Here is a 20,156-nt window from a genome sequence, read left to right as displayed (position 1 = left end):
CGGTGCTAACTCGTGCCCTTGTCCTCCCAGTTGTCAGCTCACTGGGCGGCCATTTTGTGTCATGTTAGTCATGGAGGAAGGATAATGGGTTTGCCAGCTCGTACTGGCATAATTGTCTTAGAATATCTGAGAACATAAGATGTAGGAGCAGGAGGAGGTCATTCAGCCCCTGGAGCCTGTCCTGCCGTTCAGTAAGATCGTGACTGACCTACCTCAGCTGCATCTTCCTGCCTGATTCCCAAATCACTTCATTCCTTTAGTGTCCTAAAACCTATCAACCTCAGCCTTGAGAAGCACAAAAATCCAGGCTGACACTTCAGCGCAGTACTGAGGGAGTGCAGCTCTGTCAGAGGTGCCATCCCTCAGGTGAGAAGCTAAACTGAAGTCTGCCCTCTCGGGTGGACGTTAAAAAACCCCACAGCCACTATTTTGAAGGAGAGCAGGGGAGTTCTCCCCAGTGTCCTGGCCAATATTTATCCCTAAATCAACATCACAAATCATCTAATAATTTTATATGTTTCAATTAAATCACCTCTCATTCTTCCACATTTGGGGGGAATATCTGTCTAATCTACTTGATCTCTCCAGAAACACCAACAGAAAATTATTTCAATACTTATAAGCTTCATTTTTACTTTTCTTTTAAACTTTCTTATTTATCAAAATGTTGGAAATGGGGGAGAAAAAGGCAGTTTGACTGGTAGTCAAGAATCAAGCAATCAGGTCAACAAAAAGTCTGTTTGATTTCTGATTGGCTGAGGGAGGGCCATGTGCCCCGAGGAAGGTTCTGACAGGCAGCCAATGGCGATTGGAGCTGGGAAGATCATGTGACAGTGCCTCCTGGAATACATCCAATCAGAGCTGGCAATCCTCCTCTCATGACAGACTTAAGTTATTCTTGTTACTGCTAACAGACGCGGAGATTACATTACTCAGGGTATAAGGCCATTCAGCCCAACCAGTCCATGCTGAGGTTTATGCTCCACTCGAGTCTCCTCTCATCTTCATCTAAGTCTATCGTCGTAACCCTCGATTCCCTCCTCCCTTGTGTTTATCCAGCTTCCCCTTTAAATGTACCTATACTATTCACCTCAATCACTCCCCGTGATTGCGAATTACACATTCTCGCCACTCTCTGGGTGAGATTGGTATAAAATGGAGAGCAAATGATAACAATTATTAGTAATGTTTTGGTAAAACGTCTTGCTTTTTCTTTTAGCAAACTTGCCCCAGGTCACCCAGTATGTGCCTTCGAGAGGACTGCAACACCACTTGCTGACCAGTCCCAGGCAGGACTCGTATCTCCCACTCTGGAATGTCGCAAGATTCCGGATTCAAGTCTCACTCCAGACGCTTGAACACAAAAATCCCAGTCGTCGTCCCCCCCACCCCTACCAGTGCCCGTCCTGAGGGAGCGCCACCCTGGCAGAGGTGCCATCTTTTGGTGTCTGTCCTCTCGAATGGATGTAAAAGATCCCACAGCCGTTATTTCAAGGTGGGAGCAAGTTCTCCTGTGGTGTCTTGGGCCGATATTTATTCTTCAAAACAATTTTACTAAACCTAATGATCTCTGTGACGACTGTCACTTTTAACATCAGTTCAACTGAGTAGGCAGGGGGGTCACGTGATTTGTTCAACCAATGTGTGGCTGGTGAGGGGGAATAAATGCTAGGGAGGGGTTTCCTAAGAAAAATAATGGCCGTATGAGCCACGGAAGCTCTTGTGTAAATAAAGTTCATTTTGTTTGACTAAGAAGCCTTCCATAGCGTGTTTCTACAATCACCCTTCTATTTGTGGGAGCTTGCTGTGCACAATTTGGCCGCCATGTTCCCTACATTACAACAATGACCACACTTCCATTGGCTATCAAGGGCATTCTGTAGCCATTAATGGTGCTGTATAATTGACAACATATAAACTTGACTTTTGTGGGATCTATGTCAAATTTTGTCCACACTCCTGTGAAATCCCTGGGCACAGTTTTTTGTTTCTTTATTCTTCCATGGGAATGTGGGTGTTGCTGACAAGGCCAGCGTTTGTTGCCCATCCCTAAATACCCTTGAACTGAGTTTCAGAGGGCAGTTCAGAGTCAACCACATTGCTGTGGGTGATGGAGTCACATGTAGGCCAGACCAGGTAAGGACAGCAGATTTTTTTCCCTAAAGGAAGGGGATATTAGTGAACCTGATGGGTTTTTAAACAACAATTGATGATAGATGTCATGATCCACTGTGACTAGCTTTATATTCCAGATTTATTAACTGAATTCAAACGCTGTGGCGAGATTTGAACCCATGTCCCCAGAACGTTAGCCTGGGTCCCTGGAATACTAGCCAAGTGATGTTACCACTACACCGCCGTCTTCCCCCATATTGACTTTATTATTTGTTTTATTACCTTAAAAATGCTATATCAATGCAGTTGTGGTGAGCAGCTTTTACCGAGGGAGAATCCAGTGACGTTTCCTGAAGCGGATAATGATTCTGAGCTGGAAACGTTTGTGTATGCGAATGTACCAGTCCCAGAACGTGACGTCACCCTCACATTTGTGCTGCTGAAAAGGCCTGAGCTCCCTCCAGAATTGATCCTGGCCCTCGTACTCCCAACACGTGTCAGCACCTTCAAGGAAAAAACAGAAAGTGAAATAAAGGTCTGGCTGCATCTGAGGAGAGAGCAACGGGGGGTGGTGGTGGGGGAGGGGGGTGTGTGTGTGTAAGTGGTGGCCTAGTGGTATTGTCAATGGACTAGTTTTCCAGAGACCCAGGGTAATTCTCTGGGGACCCAGGTTAAAATCCCACCACGGCAGATGGTGAAATTTGAATTCAGTAAAAATCTGGAATTGAAAAGTCTGATGATGACCATGAAACCATTGCCAATTGTTGTAAAAACCCATCTGGTTCACTAATGTCCTTTAGGGAAGGAAATCTGCCATCCTTACCTGGTCTGGCCTACATGTGACTCCAGATCCACAGCAATGTGGTTGACTCTTAACTGCCCTCTGAACAAAGGCAATTAGGGATGGGCAATAAAGGCTGGCTTAGCCAGCGACACCCACAAACACATTAAAAAAAACAGAATTAATGTTTCAGGTCAGTGACCTGAAATGTCTTTATCTTCATTGCCACTTTTATGTCTTGGGTAAGTAAGTTCATTGGCCAACTGAACTCTAACTGCACGTCTTCCTATGTTCTCCTCAATTGCTGCTTGCAATCAATAAAGGGGAGAGACTGATGTAAGAATAAACAGTGATAGTTTATTAAGACATAGGGCGGAGCACCAGATCATACATGCTCACTCGGAAACCTCCAGAACTAGACTTCCAATTAGCCACGTTGTTCAGTGATTTGTCAGTGTTGTCACATGATCAGTACACGTGCATTCTCTTAAAGGGACAGGGTACCTCACTTTGCCACAATCTACCCTGTTGACTCAGTCTGCGGTAGGGTGGAAGGCAGGAGGGATTAAACGGCAAAGGGGCTGATGGCGTGAGGCAATAGGGTGGGCAGCAACGGAACATGCATAGAGACAGAAGATGGGTCTGATGTAGAGTTGCCATTCATGGAGATTATTTTTTTTGAAAATGACTTGCAAGTTCAACCCATGCACAATAAAGTCCCTTCTGCGCTGTGCTGCCCGCCCACCCGCCCTATAGCTGTGCTGTTTCTGCTATCATTAATCTGCCAGGATTTGTTGTAAGGAGGCCACAAACATTGTACTGCCTTCTAAATATTGACAAGTATTGTACACTATATGTTATGAACTGTAGATACTTGACTACCCTGGCATTCAGTGAGTAGGCGTTTCTGTGTCTAGGCTTCTCTAAAGCTTTTAGGTCTTTTTAAGCAATGCAATTTTTCTGCCCGGACAGCAAAGCAGACAGCAGCGCTCCCTCATACCGCGATTCTCGGCCCGCGTGTAAAAACCTTTCCAGGCTGGCAACTGGCATGGTATGAATTTTCCAGGCAGTTGGAAGTTCAGAGAGCTCCCCTTCGCTTAACCGCTCGGTCCTTTTACCTCCTCAGTTCTCTCAGTCTCTTCCCTCCTCTTGAGGTTGAGGCTCAGGCAGCACCGGTGGGAAAACAGGCAGCGCAGTGACATTCGCGAGCGCAGTGCACGTGCACGGCTGCATCAGTTTACGTTCCCTGTCATCGCCCTGCGTCTGCGAATGCAATCATCGCCGTTTGGCTTTCATGAATGGACTGTGGCCCGGAATTGGCCACTGGCGGCCGGTCCAGAGCTTCTGCACGAATCACAGAATCATCGATTTAAAATCTCCCGGATTGCTTTTTAATAGCCAATGGGAGATTGGTGGCGCATCCGGTAGACTCTCAACCAATCCGGGACGGCCGGCAACACTGGTCTGATGAAGGGGTCATCGACCTGAAACATTATCCCATCCTTGTCCCTCTCTCAGCACAGGCGCTGCCTGAACCTGTTGAGTATTTCCAGCATGATTGCATGGGGAAGGAAATCTTGCCAGAGTTTGGCGGTTTTAGACTTGGCCCCTCTGCCTACATCCAAACTCCTCAAATCTCAACTCTAGGGGTCAATGGGCAAGTGATGGTGCAGAAGCTGCAGTGAGATTGTGCCAACACTCAAGAGGTGTTGTGGCAGCAAGCTGCAGTGAGGTCCTCCCAGCACAGGGGGGCGCTGAGGCTTCAAGCTGCAATGTGGTCCTCCCAACACAGGAGGCGCGGAGGTTTCAAGCTGCAGTGAGGTCCTCCCAGCACAGGGGACGCTGAGGTTTCAAGCTGCAGTGTGATCCTCCCAACACAGGGGGCGCTGAGGCTACAAGCTGCAGTGAGGTCCTCCCAATACAGGGGGCGGTGAGGTTTCACGCTGTAATAAGGTCATCCCAACACAAGGGGTGCAGTGGGACCAAGCAGTAAGACTCGTGTTTTAACGCGGATGCCAACAATAGCGAGAATTAAAAACTAACAACACTTCAGTATAGATCTGCAAGGGAGAGATAAACTCTCCGACTTATTATTTTTTTGTAACATGCTCAATGTTATTTGAATGTGCCATCTTGCACAGCTTGCAGCGCTCGTTGGCGTGGTCCTCCCCTTGCTCGCCTGGATTCGGTTGCTAGGGGAGACGGGGCCCAGTTGCTAAGGGAAACTCTCTCCATCCTTTCCTCACGCAGCCAATGTTCTTTATTAAAGAATATACCCGGCATCATTCATATCCAGTTGATGCATTCACAATATTAAGAAATTAGGTTCCATAATCCAATTGCAAAGGTTTGTAGCTGAGCCGCTAACATTTGCTGCCGAGGCAATAAATATTTGGCAAAAGACTGGGAGCAGGTCAAAGGGCGATTCATTTTGGGCAAATTACAATAGAAAACATAAATAAAGCTGACATTTTAAAGGTACAGCGTTTTAAAAATGCTAAGAAAATGTTTTCAGTCTGTAATTCTGTTCTGCCAAACTGAAATAATTTATTTTTCCTCCCCACAGTTTCATTTTTCTACCTCTCCCCACATGCAGGAGAGATTTAATATGAGCTCAGCAACAGAGGTAAGTCACCTTTTATTATTGCGGTGACACCGTCTTTGTCGCTGGAAAGACAGGTTTGAAATTTTGGGCAAGAGCTACAAGGGGGATGTGAGGAAGAACTATTCTACGCAGCCAGTGGTAATGGCCTGGAACTCGCTGCCCACCTGAGGGGTGGGAGCAGAGACGATGAATGATTTCAAAAGGAAATTGGATGGGGAAGCGAGCGAAATAAACTTACAGGGCTACAGGGAGAGAGAGCAGGGGAATGGAACTGCCTGGATTGCCGTGCAGAGAGCCGGATAAGGCTCGATGGGCTGAATGGCCTCCTTCGTGCCACGACACAGCAAGCTCGCACAAACAGCAGCGTGATAATTGACCAGATAATCTCATTTACTGATGTTGGTTGAGGGGTAAAAATTAGCCAGGAAACTGGGGCGAACTCCCCTGCTCTTCTTCTTAAATATGGAATCTCTTTATGTCTACATGAGAGGGAAGATGGGCCTCAGTCTAGCATCTCATCTGAAAACACACAGGCGCTAATACCAGTAGCCCTACCTCCACTAACCAATAGGAGCAGAAGTCCATTTAGGTGCCCATTGAGCAAGACAGGGTGAATAAAGCCTATTGTAACACCCACAACTACCACCCAGCTGGGACCATCTAACTTGGCCCACAATGGGACTTGCTCTGTATGGCTTAGTGATGAATACCTTTGAGCTGTGTGGAGGGTGACCAGTTGGAATTGGGGGACCATCACTTCTCAACTGACTGTTTCTCCACTCCCAAACCCCACTAATTCGGTTTCGGTGCTGTGTTTCTAGGACAAGATGAAGGAGGTGAAGAAGCTTCAGGAGTTTCTCGGAGATTTGGTGGCACTGGGGTCACTGCAGGTAAGAGGATTAGGAGGGAGACAGAAGGAACCTGCCGTAATGTACCTGCCTTTAAGGCCCTTTCAGGACCTCAGGATTCTGTGAACGAAGTATTTTATTGTTTGAAGCAGTGTCACTGTAGTAACCTCGAATATAAGAACTTAAGAAATCGGGGCTGGAGTCAGCCACTCATCCCCTCAAGCCCACTCCCCAATTCAGGGAGATTATAGTGGATCTGCCTAGGGTATGTGGCAGCCAATTTGCACAGAGCAAGATCCCACAAACAGCAATGAGATGATGACCTGTTATAGTGATGTTGAACGAGGGATGAAATATTGGTTCAGGACATCGGAGAGCACTCCCCCTTGCTCTTCTTCAAAATAATGGCCCCAAGACCTTTGACGTCCATCTCAGAGGGCAGATGGGGCCTCAGTTTAATCCCTCATCCAAACGACAGCTGCTCCAACCATGCAGTACGCCCTCAGTGACTGCACTGAGGAGTGCCGACCTAGACTTTGTGCTCAAGCCTCTGGAGAGGGTACTTTAACTCACCACCTTCTGGCTGCTGTCCGACCTTACAATCCACAAATGGAGGATTTAACGTTATGGGAAATCGCAGCACTGACCAGCCATTCCATGATAGTGACCGTTTTCTTCTCGTCCCTTTCTCAGGGTTTCCGATACTTCCAGCCCTGGCTGAGGGGCCGTGAGGAGCTGCTGCTTACTGTGGTGAACGAGGATGTTGTAAGTAATGTCCTAAGCTGCCTTTGGCACTTTGTACAAATCCTAATCTTGTCACAGAACTTTAGGGACATTCCAAACCCTACAAAGCAGTTCACTGTGTTTGCTGTTCATAGTCTCAGTAGCACGTGCAACAACCATGGGGGAGATGATAGCGTAATGGTAATATCACTGGACTGGTAATCCAGAGGCCTAGGCTAATGCCCTTGGGACACTGGTTCAAATTCCACCACAACAGTTAATAATTCCGGAATTGAAAACTAATCTCAGTAGTGGTGACTATGACAACTATCATTGACTCTCATATTTAAAAAAAAAACTGTCTGGTTCACTAATGTCCTTTACCCGGTCCAGCCTACAAGTGACTCCAGACCCACAGCAATGTGGTTGACTCTTAACTGCCCTCTGAAATGTCCCTCCATCTTCACAAGGGGTAGTTAGGGATGGGAATACATTCCGGCCTTGCCAGTGACGCTCACATCCCATCAATTAATTTTAAAAAAAGCTCTCCACCCTACCAGTGGTGGTTTCCCACTCCTCGTGGGTCTGTCGTAGAATGATTAATATAGGCTGATTGTTGTGATTTTGCCAATTGTATCATGCGACTACCAGGATGGCAGAAGTTTTTAATTAAGACCTAAACAATGTCTTACACGAATTAAAAAGTTAATGCTGATAGGGTTAGGTGAAGTCAGGTGGGAGGAGACTCGTCTGACCAGTTGGGTCCAATGTCCTGTTGTTCTGCTATACATTCTATGACTGGCAGATGGTGTCAAACAGCACGCCCCTTAGGCAGTGCACTGACCGTACGCAACCAGCCTATGCTTGCAAAACCCAGAACGTGATGTCTATTGTTAGGTGTGATTGGAAAGCACTTGCTGAACAATCCTGAGTGTGCTAAGAATGACACTATCAGCCAATTTAAGATTACCAGTCAGACTCACAATGTGGCTCACTTACGCTTGCAGGGACCTCTCCTCTGCAGGCAAAAGGAACATGTCCAGGCATTGTGCCTCTTTTGAATTAAACAAAAGCACGGGGGCAACAGTACCCTGGTGCATTCTCCGTGGCAACACCTCGACCAATCAGAGTCGACTTGCCAACCAATCAATGCACTCTTCTCATGCAGTATAAATTGTTGCTCCCTTTGAGATTTGACATTCTTGCATCTGATGAGTGCAAGACGAAAATCTTCAGTGGGCTGGGTGACCTGCTTCGCAAAACACGTCCATTCAGTCCGAGTGTGACCCCCGACCTCCCAGCTGCTTGCCGGTTCAATTCACCATCTCGCTCTCGTGCTCACATTTCTGTCTTCAGCCTGCTGCAAAGTTCCAGTGAAGCCCAACGCAAGTTTGAGGGACAGCACTCCATCTTCCGATTATGCACTTTACAGCCTTCTGGACTTAACATTGAGTTCAGCAACTTCAGACCATGAACTCTGTTCTCCATTGTGATTCTTTTCCCCCTAGTGCCAGTCTGTATCTTGTTTTGCTTTCAGACAGAGCTGACCTCTGCTACTCACACCCACCCTGGACCAATGCTCAGTACCTTTACTACTACCATTCCCACTCTTTGCCTTTCATTCCTTAACATCAATGTAATTTAATCTCCCCTACCCTCTAACCTACCCCTAATCTTCCCTTTTTTCTCCACCTGACCCCTCCCACCTTTCGCAACAGCATAAAACTCTCACTTCAGGTTCGCGAAGAGTCATATTGGACTTGAAACATTAACTCTGTTTCTCTCTCCACAGATGCTGCCAGACCTGCTGAGTTTTTCCAGCATTTTCTGTTTTCGCTTTTATTTTGGTTTTGGCAGCATGTCTCTTTTTTCAGCAGTGCGTTCAATGTAATTCTAGCACACGCACAATGGGCAGAAAGGCCTCCTTCTATTGCTGTAATTTCCATCTTTCTGAACCACAAGTCTATCTCTTCCTTCTCACGCCTTTCCAGAGCTGGCGATTGGCTAGTCTCCCCAGGAGCCTGGTTCATTCTCCCGACGAGGATTGTGGAGCTGCTGACCTGCCCTACGCTGACCAATCTCTGCTGACATCGCTGCGATCACAGAAGAGGTAAAAGAATTCTGCTTCCCCACCGTCCCCTTCCCCCAACCCCCTTCTCCCCCCATCCCCCGCCCGCCCCACCACGTGTCAGTGGTCAAATTCATCGGCAAGCACTGGGAAACCACTGGCGAGCTCCAGATCAATTGGAACAGTCGGCAAAAGTGCCAGGAAATTCCCAAAACGGAAACGGGAAATGTTCAGAATTCGCGGCAGGCCAGTCAACATTGGAATGAGGGAAATCCAGTTTGCGTGTCAGAATCCAACCAGACTTCAACCGTCCCTCTTCCCAGATATTGCTGGACCTGTCCTGTCGGTGGACAAAGTGCAGAGTCCCAGGATTTCCTTACTCTCCCTGATTCGCATGTTTAGTTCTGTGGGCGGACAAGGGAAAACCACCACCATTTAACTTTCCTGCATGAGTTCTGGGCCTGGATTCATGTCCGGCATTCCCTACAGGCGCCACTCCTCTCGGGAACGCCCAGATACTGAGACGGGTCAGTTCCTCCCAAGCAGCCTCACAGCAGCACCGGTTGTATATGGGGGAAGCTGTGTTATACCCAGCCTTCTGCACTCTGATCCCCCCCTGTGTACCCCACTCCTCTACCTTTTGGATAGGATGCTAAATGGAGGCTCGGTTTATGTTCAGGTGGACAACAGCACGTGTCACGTTGACCTGCGTTGCAAGGGGATTGGAATGCACGAATAATTATTGCTACGATTATTCAGGGCTTTGGTGAGACCACACCTGGAATATTGTGCATAGGAAGGATAAGCTAACATTGGAGGCAGCGCAGCCAAGTTTCACTAGGTTGGTGCCTGGGTCGAGGGGGGCTGTCCTATGATGAGAGGCTGAATGAATTGGGCTTATATTCCTTGGAGTTTAGAAGAATGAGAGGTGATCTCATTGAAACAGACAAGATTCTGAGGGGGCTTGGATCAGCTAGACACTGAGAGGTTATTCCCCCTGGCCGGGGAATCTTAAAACACGGGGGCACAGTCTCGGGATAAAGGGCCGATCGTTTAGGACTGAGATGAGGAGAAATTTCTTCACTCAAAAGGTTGTGTGAATCTTTGGAATTCTTGACCCCAGAGGGTTGTGGATGCTGCATCGTTGAACACATTTAAAGCTGGGAAGACAGATTTTTGGTCTCTCAGGGAATCTAGGGATATGGGGAGGGGGCAGGAAAGTGGAGTTGAAACCCAAAATCAGCCACGATCGTATTGAACAGCGGAGCAGACTCGACAAGCCTCATGGTCTACTCCTGCTCCTATTTCGGATGTCCCTATGTCCTTCTTTCATTCCTTTTATTTTCCTTTTCTCCTCAGAATGAGTGGTTGTGGTTACACTGACACGGGGCTGCCTCCAGCATCTCCCTGTGACCGAGAAATTGCGCTCCCAGTAAGTAACCGAGCAATGTCGTCTTTGCTGCAAATATACCTGCTTTCAGGACCGGGGCGGTCTGATGTGCTAACACTGCTGCGCTCTCTTTCTCCCTTTGCTTTGCCTCGCATGCTCGCGCTCTGTGTTTACATCGGTGCTTACCGCATTGTGACGAGGTCGCCTAATGGCCTGCCTGTCTCCAACAGGAACTGAACTGCACCCTCTTCCTGTTGGCGTGCTACGCCAAGTACCAGTGCCCTTACGTGTGGATCCGATCAAACCACGAGCGCCTCGTTAAAACGACCAGCGGGCCCTGGGCAGCCAAGGACAGCCCTCTGAAGCTGAACGCCACCCGGGATTGGCACCAGAATGGTAACGTTTTCGACCGCACAGCTTGTCTGTAAATCGTGTTAACCGGGCTTTGCTTTGGCCCCAATACTTCGCCTGAGCGACCAGGTGGGCCTTGACAGTGAAAGGCAATGCAGACAGGTATGTGCCCTCCCTTCCACCCCCCCACCCCAACCTCCCCGCTTGTGCACTCAGCAGGGCCACTGGATAACCGTCAGGAATTAACCCCTGGCCAAGCTTTCTTCGTTCACCTTAGTTTTCTGAGTGCACCTGGACCATTGCCCCGTTAAGAGGCCAATGGTAGCGTAGTTAATTAATTAAATTAATAAACCTGGAATTGAAAGCTAGTCTCAGTAACAGTGAGCATGATTGTCATAAAAACCCATCTGGCTCACTAATGTCCTTCAGGAAAGGAAATCTGTTGTCCTCTCTTGTCTGGCCTACATGTGACTCCAAACCCACAGCAGTGTGATTGACTCTTAGCTGCCCCCTGGAATGGTGTGGCAAGCCCACTCAGTTCAACAAATGCTGGCCTTGTCAGTGATGCCCACACCCCATGAAAGAATAAAAAAAGTTAGCCTTTGACCTCCCTTATTCATGTGGCTCAGAGATGGTGACTTTACCACAAAGTAATTCGGGAACATAGACGTCACTCATCATCCTTTTGTTGGATGCCCCCTCTCCGAGCATCTCTGATCAGTGCTCTGTACCGCACTGTTAAAGAATGAGGAATTCGGGGAGGCCATTCATCCCCTCAATCCTGCTCTCCCGTTCAATTCAATCATAGCCGATCTGTACCCCAAAAATATTAACTTGCCTTTGCCCAATGGCCTTACCTGAACAGAAATGCATCGACTGGCAACACCATTCGGCCCATCAAGACTACTCCTTTCTCGGAGCGGACGGACCCGACCAATTTCTATTCAATACAGCGAAGGGTGTTAGTCCTGGGACATTAGAACTCTTGTCCCCACGTCATTAGTCCGGGACTCTGGATTACTAGTCCAGTAGCGTAACCCCTATCCAACGTACCTCATTGACTGCAAAGTACTTTGGATGTCCTGAGGTGGTAAAACACAAGGACAAAAGAATTACGAGCAGGAGTCGGCCTTCGGCCCCTCGAGCCTGCTCCGCCACTCAGAAAGATCATGGCTGATCTGATTGTGTCCTTAACTCCACTTTCCTGCCTGTTCCCCATAACGAATGACTCCCTTATAGATCAAAGATCTGTCTAACTCAGCTTTGAATAGATTCAATGACCCTGACTCTACTGCTCACTGGGGAAGAGAGCCTCACATCCCAATGACCCAACCGAGAAAGGGAAATTCCTCCTCATCCCCATCTTAAATGGGAGACCCCTTGTGCTGAAATCGTGTTCCCTAGTTCTAGATTCCCTCTCAGCATCCACCTTGTCCAGCCTCCTCAGAGTCTTATATGTTCCAATAAGATCACCTTTCGAAACTCCAATGAGTATAGGTCCCAATCTGCTCAACCTCTTCTCATAGAGAAATCCTTCATCCCAGGAATCAACCGAGGGAACCTTCTGCTAACTGCTTCCAATGCAATTATATCCTTTCTTAAGGAAGAAGACCAAAACTGTACACGGTTCTCCAGGGGCTGAATTTTACCCTGATCGGGTGAGCACGCAAACCCCGGTCGCACATGAAATCACAAAAGTCGGAAGCCCGCCCGCCAACAATTAAGCGGGAAATTAAGCCCATTAACGGACCAATTGACTCCGATTTTTCATGGTCTGCCCAACCTCACGGTTGGCGGACGGGTGAATCGGCCAGGCGGACTTTGCTTTATCCATGAAACCTCATCCAAGGGGCGGGATGAGATTTCCGTTACTAAATCAAATGGAAATCTACGGACAGCATTTTTATCCTCGATATGTTCAGGTGCCTGATTGTGATGCTCGGACGCTTTTTCTCCCTGATTTTTAAAACTTTACTTCATGGTTTTCGGGCCTGCAGCCTCCCTGAGGCAGCCTCTCTGCCTTCGAGGAGCTTTCTCACAGCGCTGGCCCCTGCCCGCGGAAACATCATCGCTCACCCTCCTCCCCCCTACCCCACTCCCGGCAGCGCTGAGCTTTTCACCGCGCGATTCACACCGGCCAGGCTGTTAATTGGCCAGTGAGCGTGAAATCGCAGTCAGGGTCCGATCGTGGTCGGCAGTCTGTTTCCCGACCGCTCCCAGACCCGCCGATTGCACCCACCCACCGAGCTGAAAACTCAGGCCTATGCGTGGTCTCACCAACACCTGGTACAGCTGTAGCAGGGCGCAATAGAAATGCAGGCCCCCTTTATTCTTTTCCCTGGTAACCAGCAGGCAAGAGCGCTCCTGATTGCTTCCCAGCCACCTCCCCCCCACCCCCCCGGCCAAGAAACAGCTTTCCTGCCCTCAGCAGCGTCTTGCTCTCTGTCTCTCTGCAGACCGACTGATTTGGGAAATTGTGGCGGAGCTCGTGGAACTCTGCACGTGGCCTCCGCCATCGAACCCGTTCACCCTGGACATCAGATACTTTGAGTCCCTCCCTCTGATCGAGAGATTCCTGGCATCAGGGGCCATGGCCAACTTCCTCCAGAGGATTGTGATCTACGGAAACCGGGAGAAGCTCTATTACAGCAAAGGTAATGTGCAGTGTGTTAGCATCAACAGTTAACAAAAAAAGCCATTCCTCACCTCCTGTTTATACTTTGACTCTTACTTTTGTTTTTCAATAAGCAGCAACATTATCTTTCTGATTCTAACATGTGAATTGGCTCCATAAATATCAGATTCTCACTAATAAACCCAATAGGGGAATTGAGGGGAAACGTCTTTACCCAAGGAGTGGTGAGAATGCAGAACCCACGACCACAGGGAGCGGTGGAGACGAGTACTGTACTTGCATTTGAGGGGAAGCTGGATAAACACGTGAGGGAGCAGCGAATAGAAGGATATGCTGATAACGTGAGACGAAGAGGTGGTGGGAGGAGGCTGGTGTGGAGCATGGAGCAGCTGGACCATTACTTTGCTGTAACGCTTTAAGTATGGAAAACTAACCGCCACCTTAGTCTCCGGACCCTGCTACCACTGCCACCGAACTCCAGGACCCTCCCGCCCCCTGACAACTCCCTCCAACCCCCACCCCTCCCTCATCGCATCCCCACCCCTACTTCCCCAACCCAATACTTACCCCGCTCCTCACCGCCATTGATGCTTCCACTACCTGCTGGGAAACTGCAGTCAGCAGAGCCGGACTCACCATCGCTCCCGGTTCCCGTCGGCCCTGCGACCTGAGCTCTCCGGAGTCGGAGGAGCGAAGAAAGAGGGGAGGGGAAGTTGGAGAGTGTGGCGGAGAGAGAGAGACATAGAGAGGGGGGAAGTGGGGAGAGGAGAAAGAGAGGAAGTGGGGGAGAAAGAGGAGCAGAGAAAGAGAGTTGGGAGAGAGAGAGATAGAGGGGGGCAAAAGGGGCGGGGAGAGAGAGGAAGAAAACTGCTGCAATCGAGTGGAAAGATGGGGGATTCTGGGGTGGTGCGGAAGAAAGTTGCTCTGGGGAGGGGGGGAGGTTGGTGGGGGGAGAAAATTGCTCCGGATGGGGACGGGGGGTGGGAGAAAACTGCTGCAATCCTGGGTGGGGCGGGGAGCAGGGTTGTCTTGCACTAGTTATCGGTTATGAAGAGAAACATAAAACTGGATTATCCAAACCTATGTTAAAACAGAGATAAAAACAAAAAGCTAAAAGCTACTGCGGATGCTGGAAATCCAAAACAAAAACAGAATTACCTGGAAAAATTCAGCAGGTCTGGCAGCATCGGCGGAGAAGAAATCAGTTAACGTTTCGAGTCTTCATGACCCTTCGGCAGAACTGAAGTATAGTTAGGAGAGGGGTGAACTATAAACTGGTCTAAGGTGGGGGGGGCGGGGGGAGAGAAGTTGAGGGTGGGGTGATTGTGGAGATAAGCAAGCAGTGATAGGAGCAGATAATCAAAAGATGTTACAGACAAAAGGATCAAAGAGGTGTTGAAGGTGGTGATATTTGTCTAAGAAAATGCTAATTAAGATTGGAAGACAGGACACTCAAGGTACAGCTCTAGTGGGGGTGGGGTGGAAAGACTAACAAAGTTTTAGTTTTAGATTTAAAAATAATGGAAATAGGTGGGAAAAGAAGAATCTATATAAATTATTGGAAAAAAAAAGGGAGGGGGGAGAAACGGGGTGGGGATGGGGGGAGGTGGGGCAGGGGGGGGGCGGTAGTTTAAGATCTAAAGTTGTTGAATTCAATATTCAGCCCGGAAGGCTGTAAAGTGCCTAGTCGGAAGATGAGGTGCTGTTCCTCCAGTTTGCGTTGGGCTTCACTGGAACAATGCAGCAAGCCAAGGACAGACATGTGGGCAAGAGAACAGGGTGGAGTGTTAAAATGGCAAGCAACAGGGAGGTTTGGGTCATTCTTGCGGACAGACCGCAGGTGTTCTGCAAAGCGGTCGCCCAGTTTGCGTTTGGTCTCTCCAATGTAGAGGAGACCGCATTGGGAGCAACGAATGCAGTAGACTAAGTTAGGGGAAATGCAAGTGAAATGCTGCTTCACTTGAAAGGAGTGTTTGGGCCCTTGGACGGTGAGGAGAGAGGAAGTGAAGGGGCAGGTGTTGCATCTTCTGCGTGGGCATGGGGAGGTGCCATAGGTGGGGGTTGAGGAGTAGGGGGTGATGGAGGAGTGGACCAGGGTGTCCCGGAGGGAACGATCCCTACGGAATGCCGTCAGGGAGGGTGAAGGGAAGATGTGTTTGGTGGTGGCATCATGCTGGAGTTGGCGGAAATGGCGGAGGACGATCCTTTGAATGCGGAGGCTGGTGGGGTGATAAGTGAGGACAAGGGGGACCCAATCATGTTTCTGGGAAGGAGGAGAAGGCGTGAGGGAGGATGCACGGGATATGGGCCGGACACGGTTGAGGGCCCTGTCAACGACCGTGGGTGGAAAACCTCGGTTAAGGAAGAAGGAGGACATGTCAGAGGAGCTGTTTTTGAAGCTATCGTCATCAGAACAGATGCGACGGAGGCGAAGGAACTGAGAGAATGGGATGGAGTCCTTACAGGAAGCGGGGTGTGAGGAGCTGTAGTCGAGGTAGCTGTGGGAGTCGGTAGGCTTGTAATGGATATTGGTGGACAGTCTATCATCAGAAATTGAGACAGAGAGGTCAAGGAAGGGAAGAGAAGTGTCAGAGATGGACCATGAGAAAATTATGGAGGGGTGGAAATTGGAAGCAAAATTAATAAATTTTTCCAGGTCCCGACGAGAGCATGAAGCCGCACCGAAGTTAAAACAGGCTGGTTTTTCTAAAGTCAGATCAGTTTGATGATGTTTGAAGCTATCGAAATTCGGAAATATGGAAAATAAACTTTATGATCGTTTTCAGTGTCAGAATGCTTAAGCTAAGTAACGTCGCTAATCACAAATGTTTGGGCACCGTGGTTTGGGAAAATTGATGGCAATGATGCCACGTAGCTACTTGCAATGTTAAATGATCGCTAAATGATTGCTTTTGAGTGTAATTGATGCCAAATCAGTGCAAATGAACCCTGTTTACCGCAAAATGCTGTCAAATGATGTGAAAATGTTTGGGTGGGGGACATTACTGAAAACAAACTAGTGATCATTATTCCATTCCTGTTTATGGGATCTTGCTGTGCGCACATTTGCTATTGGGGTTCCTACATTTCAAAGGTGATACACTTCAGAAAGTGCTTCATTCGTTCCCAAGCACTTTGGGGGGTGACCTGAGGTTGTGAAATGCATTGCAAGTTCTTTTACATATGTTGGGCGCTCCTCATTTAAACATCCTCATGTTTGCAGATGCAAACCTCCATCATTCGATGAAGGTCAGAGGCTGGGAATCCTGCGGCAAGTAACTCACCTCCTGACTCTCCAAAGCCTGTCCACCATCTACAAGGCACAAGTCAGGAGTGTGATGGGATACTCCCCACTTGCCTGGATGAGTGCAGCTCCCACAACACTCAAGAAGCTCGACACCATCCAGGACAAAGCAGCCCCGCTTGATTGGCACCACATCCACAAACATTCACTCCCTCCACCACCGACGCACATTAGCAGCAGTGTGTGTACCATCTACAAGATGCACTGCGGAAACTCACCAAGGCTCTTTAGACAGCACCTTCCAAACCTACACCTAGGTTTATCATCTAGAAGGACAAGGGCAGCAGGCACATGGGGAACACCACCACCCGGATGTTCCCCTCCAAGCCCACTCACCATCCTGACTTGGAAATATATCGGCCGTTCCTTCACTGTCGCTGGGTCAAAACCCTGGAACTCCCACCCTAACAGCACTGTGGGTGTACCTACACCACAGGAACTGCAGCAGTTCAAGAAGGCAGCTCACCACCACCTTCTCAAGGGGCAATTAGGGAAGGGCAATAGATGCTGGGCCCAGCCAGCGACGCCCACATCCCCGTAAATGAATTTTTAAAAAGTTTCAGAAGCTACTAAATCCCATGCTCCCCACCTGCATTGTCACAGAGCCACTCTGAGGGACTGGCTCTTCTCCTGCCCTGGGGGAACCCCCCGTAGATTCTAAAGGAAACCTTGTCGGCAGGCATGCATACTTTGCAACGTCCTGCTGTGATGATTTTTTTTGGGTCACATTTTTACGTCAGCATGTAACATTGAAACCATATTCTGCCCTGGGTACCTCACCTGCAGCAAGGATACGTTGACATTGGCGGGAGCGTGGGCAGATTCACCAGAATTATACTGGGATTTAGAGGATTAAATTATCGGAACAGGCTCAAGGGGCTGAGTAGCCTCCTGTTCCCAATATGTAAACGTTTCAAATAAAAATCCTTCTGTAAGCAGTAAAGGTGTTATTGCAAACACTGGCCAGTAGGTGACGCAGTGCAGCACATTTCTGAAGTCTGCCATCTCATAGACATTAAAAAAACCTTCTATTCATGAAACGACTGTAGGCAATTTACTGTTTGTGGGAGGGGGCTGGGGGTTGTAGCATGCCTCCCTGTTAAAGGTGGCTTGCGTTCCTTTGAGGCAGAAGGTCTGAGGGGTGATCTGATCTAAGCAGCAACGTGTTTATATAGTATCTTTAATGTCGCAAAATGTTCCAAACCACTTCTCAGGAGCAAAATTTGACACTGAGCCACGTGGGTGATAATAGGACAGGTGGACAAAAATCTTGGCTAAAGAGATTTTAAGGAGCGTCTTAAAGGAGGAAAGAGAGAGAGGCAGAAAAACAGAGGGGTGCAGGGAGGGAATTTGATAGAGTGGATAAAAGAAACTATTTCCTCTGGTAGGGGTAGTCTAGAAGGAAAATAATCTTAAAATTAGAGCTAAGGCATTTAAGAATGACGGAAGCTGATGGAATTCTGGAACTTTCTTCACCACCCCCCCGCCCCTTAAAAGGCTGCAGAGGCTGGGGGACAGTTGGAACTTTTAAGACTGAGATTGATAGATTTTTGTGGGGGTGGTGTAAGAGTGTTAAGGGAAATGGAACTGAATGAAGTAAAGGGAGTTGAGATACTGATCATTTGTGATATAACTGAGCAAATGGAACAGGCTGAATGGCCTCCAGTGTAAATGTTGACACAGGAGCTAGAAATCCTTATGTAAATAGTTCCCTGTAACTGTGTTTTTGCAAACTCTGGCCAGGAGGTAGTGCTGTACATCAAGTTTCTGAAGTGTCCCATCTCATGGACCTAAAAATAAGCTCCTATTCATTGAATGACAATAGGTAATTCACTATTGAGTGCTGGGGTGGGGATGCAGGCCGGGGGGGGAAGGGTGGGTTGGGTCGTTTAGGGGTTGGCATGTCTCCCTGTTAATTCCCAGGAGCCATGCAACTGGTTTTGTTTTGTCTTTCAGTTTTGGAGGAGCTAGAAACCCTGAACAGGTTTCACGTTAAATCTCTCCACGAGATGCAGAAACAGAAGCGGAGAGAGATGGAGGAGGAGGCGGACGGTGAATACGGGATTGACAGCAACTTATCCAACGGCGAGTGACTGGGCCATTACCTTTCATCTAAAATTCTGGAACAAATCCAGCCAAGCGTAGTGTAGGCAAGTAGACTATATGGATAAAGGGAGGGACAAAGGGGCATAAAGTTGTGAAATGGGGGTTGATTCTGAACTTTTAAAGTCAATTTTGTGTGCAGGGAGGGATCTTTTTTTACTTAACTACCATGATGTTGGAAATGCCGGGGGGATCAGAGTAGCAACACAGGTCATTCAATTTGGGTTATTGTGTGAACATTGAAAGATCAGAGAAGAGAAGAGAGATGGGAGATGTAGGGCGAGACCAACTGAGGGATGGAGGATGGAGGGAGAGACAACCTGAGGAATGGAAGGTGGAGCATGGAGCTGGAGAGAAGGACAGACTGAAGAAGGGCAGGTGGAGGGAGAGACACAGCGAGGGATGGGAGTTGGAGGGAGAGGCAAACTGAGGAACAGAAGGCGGAACATGAAAACCGACTGAGGGATGGGGGCTGGAGGGAAGGACAAACTGGGGAAGAGAGGATGGAGGGAGAGACACAGTGAGGGATGAGAGATGGAGGGAGAGGCAAACTGAGGAACAGAAGGCGGGGTATGAAAACCAACTGAGGGATGGGGGCTGGAGGGAAGGACAAACTGAGGAAGAGCAGACGGATGGAGAGACACAGTGAGGGATGAGAGATGGAAGGAGAGCCACCTTGTTAAATTGTTAAATTTGGCTTATGAATTAAGAGCATAATTTTTGATCAGGAGTTAGCTCCTCCGATGGCTTGGTGGTATGGGCTGAGCTGAAGGTGCCTGCCAGAAGAGCTGGTCTCAAGTCGAGTTCAGTACTGGGCTCCAGTGCTCCTCATAGAAGGCAGGGAGCCAAGTAATACAAACTGGTGATTCTCACTTGGAAATGTGTGCACCCAAATGGGCTATAAACCCCTGCGGGTGAATAGCACTCACTTTTCAGGAAGAGGGGGCAAATAGATGAGGTATAAAAGCCTGTGGAACTGGAGCAAGGGAGAATCAGAGCCATCAGGTGAGCAAGGGTGAAAATCAGCACATCTCACACACACTACCTCCCCTGTCCGATGGTCCTCAGTTCTCCGCGCCTGTGTGTGTGCACGTTCTCAGTAATTGCCATTGATTCAGACTTCATGAACTGATAATAAAGATCCTCACTATATTCAGGTGAGTGCTACTTGTACTGTTTTTTTAATCTGGTCGGCCGCTCTCTTCTCTTTAAGGTTCTTCCCACTCCCCAACA

The 20,156-nt window shown here is 48.5% G+C and overlaps 1 protein-coding gene across 2 annotated transcripts; it reads left to right on the top strand.

Annotated features, from left to right (window-relative positions):
* The first annotated feature begins 129 nt into the window (after positions 1–129).
* LOC144671758 (uncharacterized) lies at positions 130–19,008 on the top strand. 2 transcript variants are annotated; one of them, XM_078533775.1, is made up of 9 exons: positions 130–1,495; positions 5,463–5,522; positions 6,323–6,391; positions 7,043–7,114; positions 9,064–9,182; positions 10,500–10,572; positions 10,761–10,926; positions 13,338–13,535; positions 18,777–19,008. In XM_078533775.1, the coding sequence occupies exons 1-9, from the start codon at positions 1,316–1,318 to the stop codon at positions 18,911–18,913; spliced, it is 1,074 nt and encodes a 357-aa protein (XP_078389901.1). In that variant the 5' UTR covers positions 130–1,315; the 3' UTR covers positions 18,914–19,008. The 2 variants fall into 2 exon arrangements, with proteins under 2 accessions (XP_078389901.1, XP_078389902.1); XM_078533776.1 differs by lacking the exon at positions 130–1,495 and adding an exon at positions 5,143–5,243.
* The last annotated feature ends 1,148 nt before the right edge of the window (positions 19,009–20,156 follow it).

This window comes from Cetorhinus maximus, chromosome 34 (assembly GCF_964194155.1).
Source record: "Cetorhinus maximus chromosome 34, sCetMax3.hap1.1, whole genome shotgun sequence".
Classification (NCBI taxonomy): domain Eukaryota; kingdom Metazoa; phylum Chordata; class Chondrichthyes; order Lamniformes; family Cetorhinidae; genus Cetorhinus; species Cetorhinus maximus.
Note: the sequence above shows the minus strand (reverse complement) of the source record. Positions and strands in the feature narration are given on the sequence as shown.

Bases quoted from the DNA above. Each gene is read 5' to 3' on its own strand.
- LOC144671758 (XM_078533775.1), top strand. From the start codon at position 1,316: ATGTCGCAAGATTCCGGATTCAAGTCTCACTCCAGACGCTTGAACACA. The intron at 7,115-9,063 runs GTAAGTAATGTC...ACGCCTTTCCAG, and splicing joins CTGTGGTGAACGAGGATGTT to AGCTGGCGATTGGCTAGTCT. The intron at 13,536-18,776 runs GTAATGTGCAGT...TTTGTCTTTCAG, and splicing joins GAAGCTCTATTACAGCAAAG to TTTTGGAGGAGCTAGAAACC.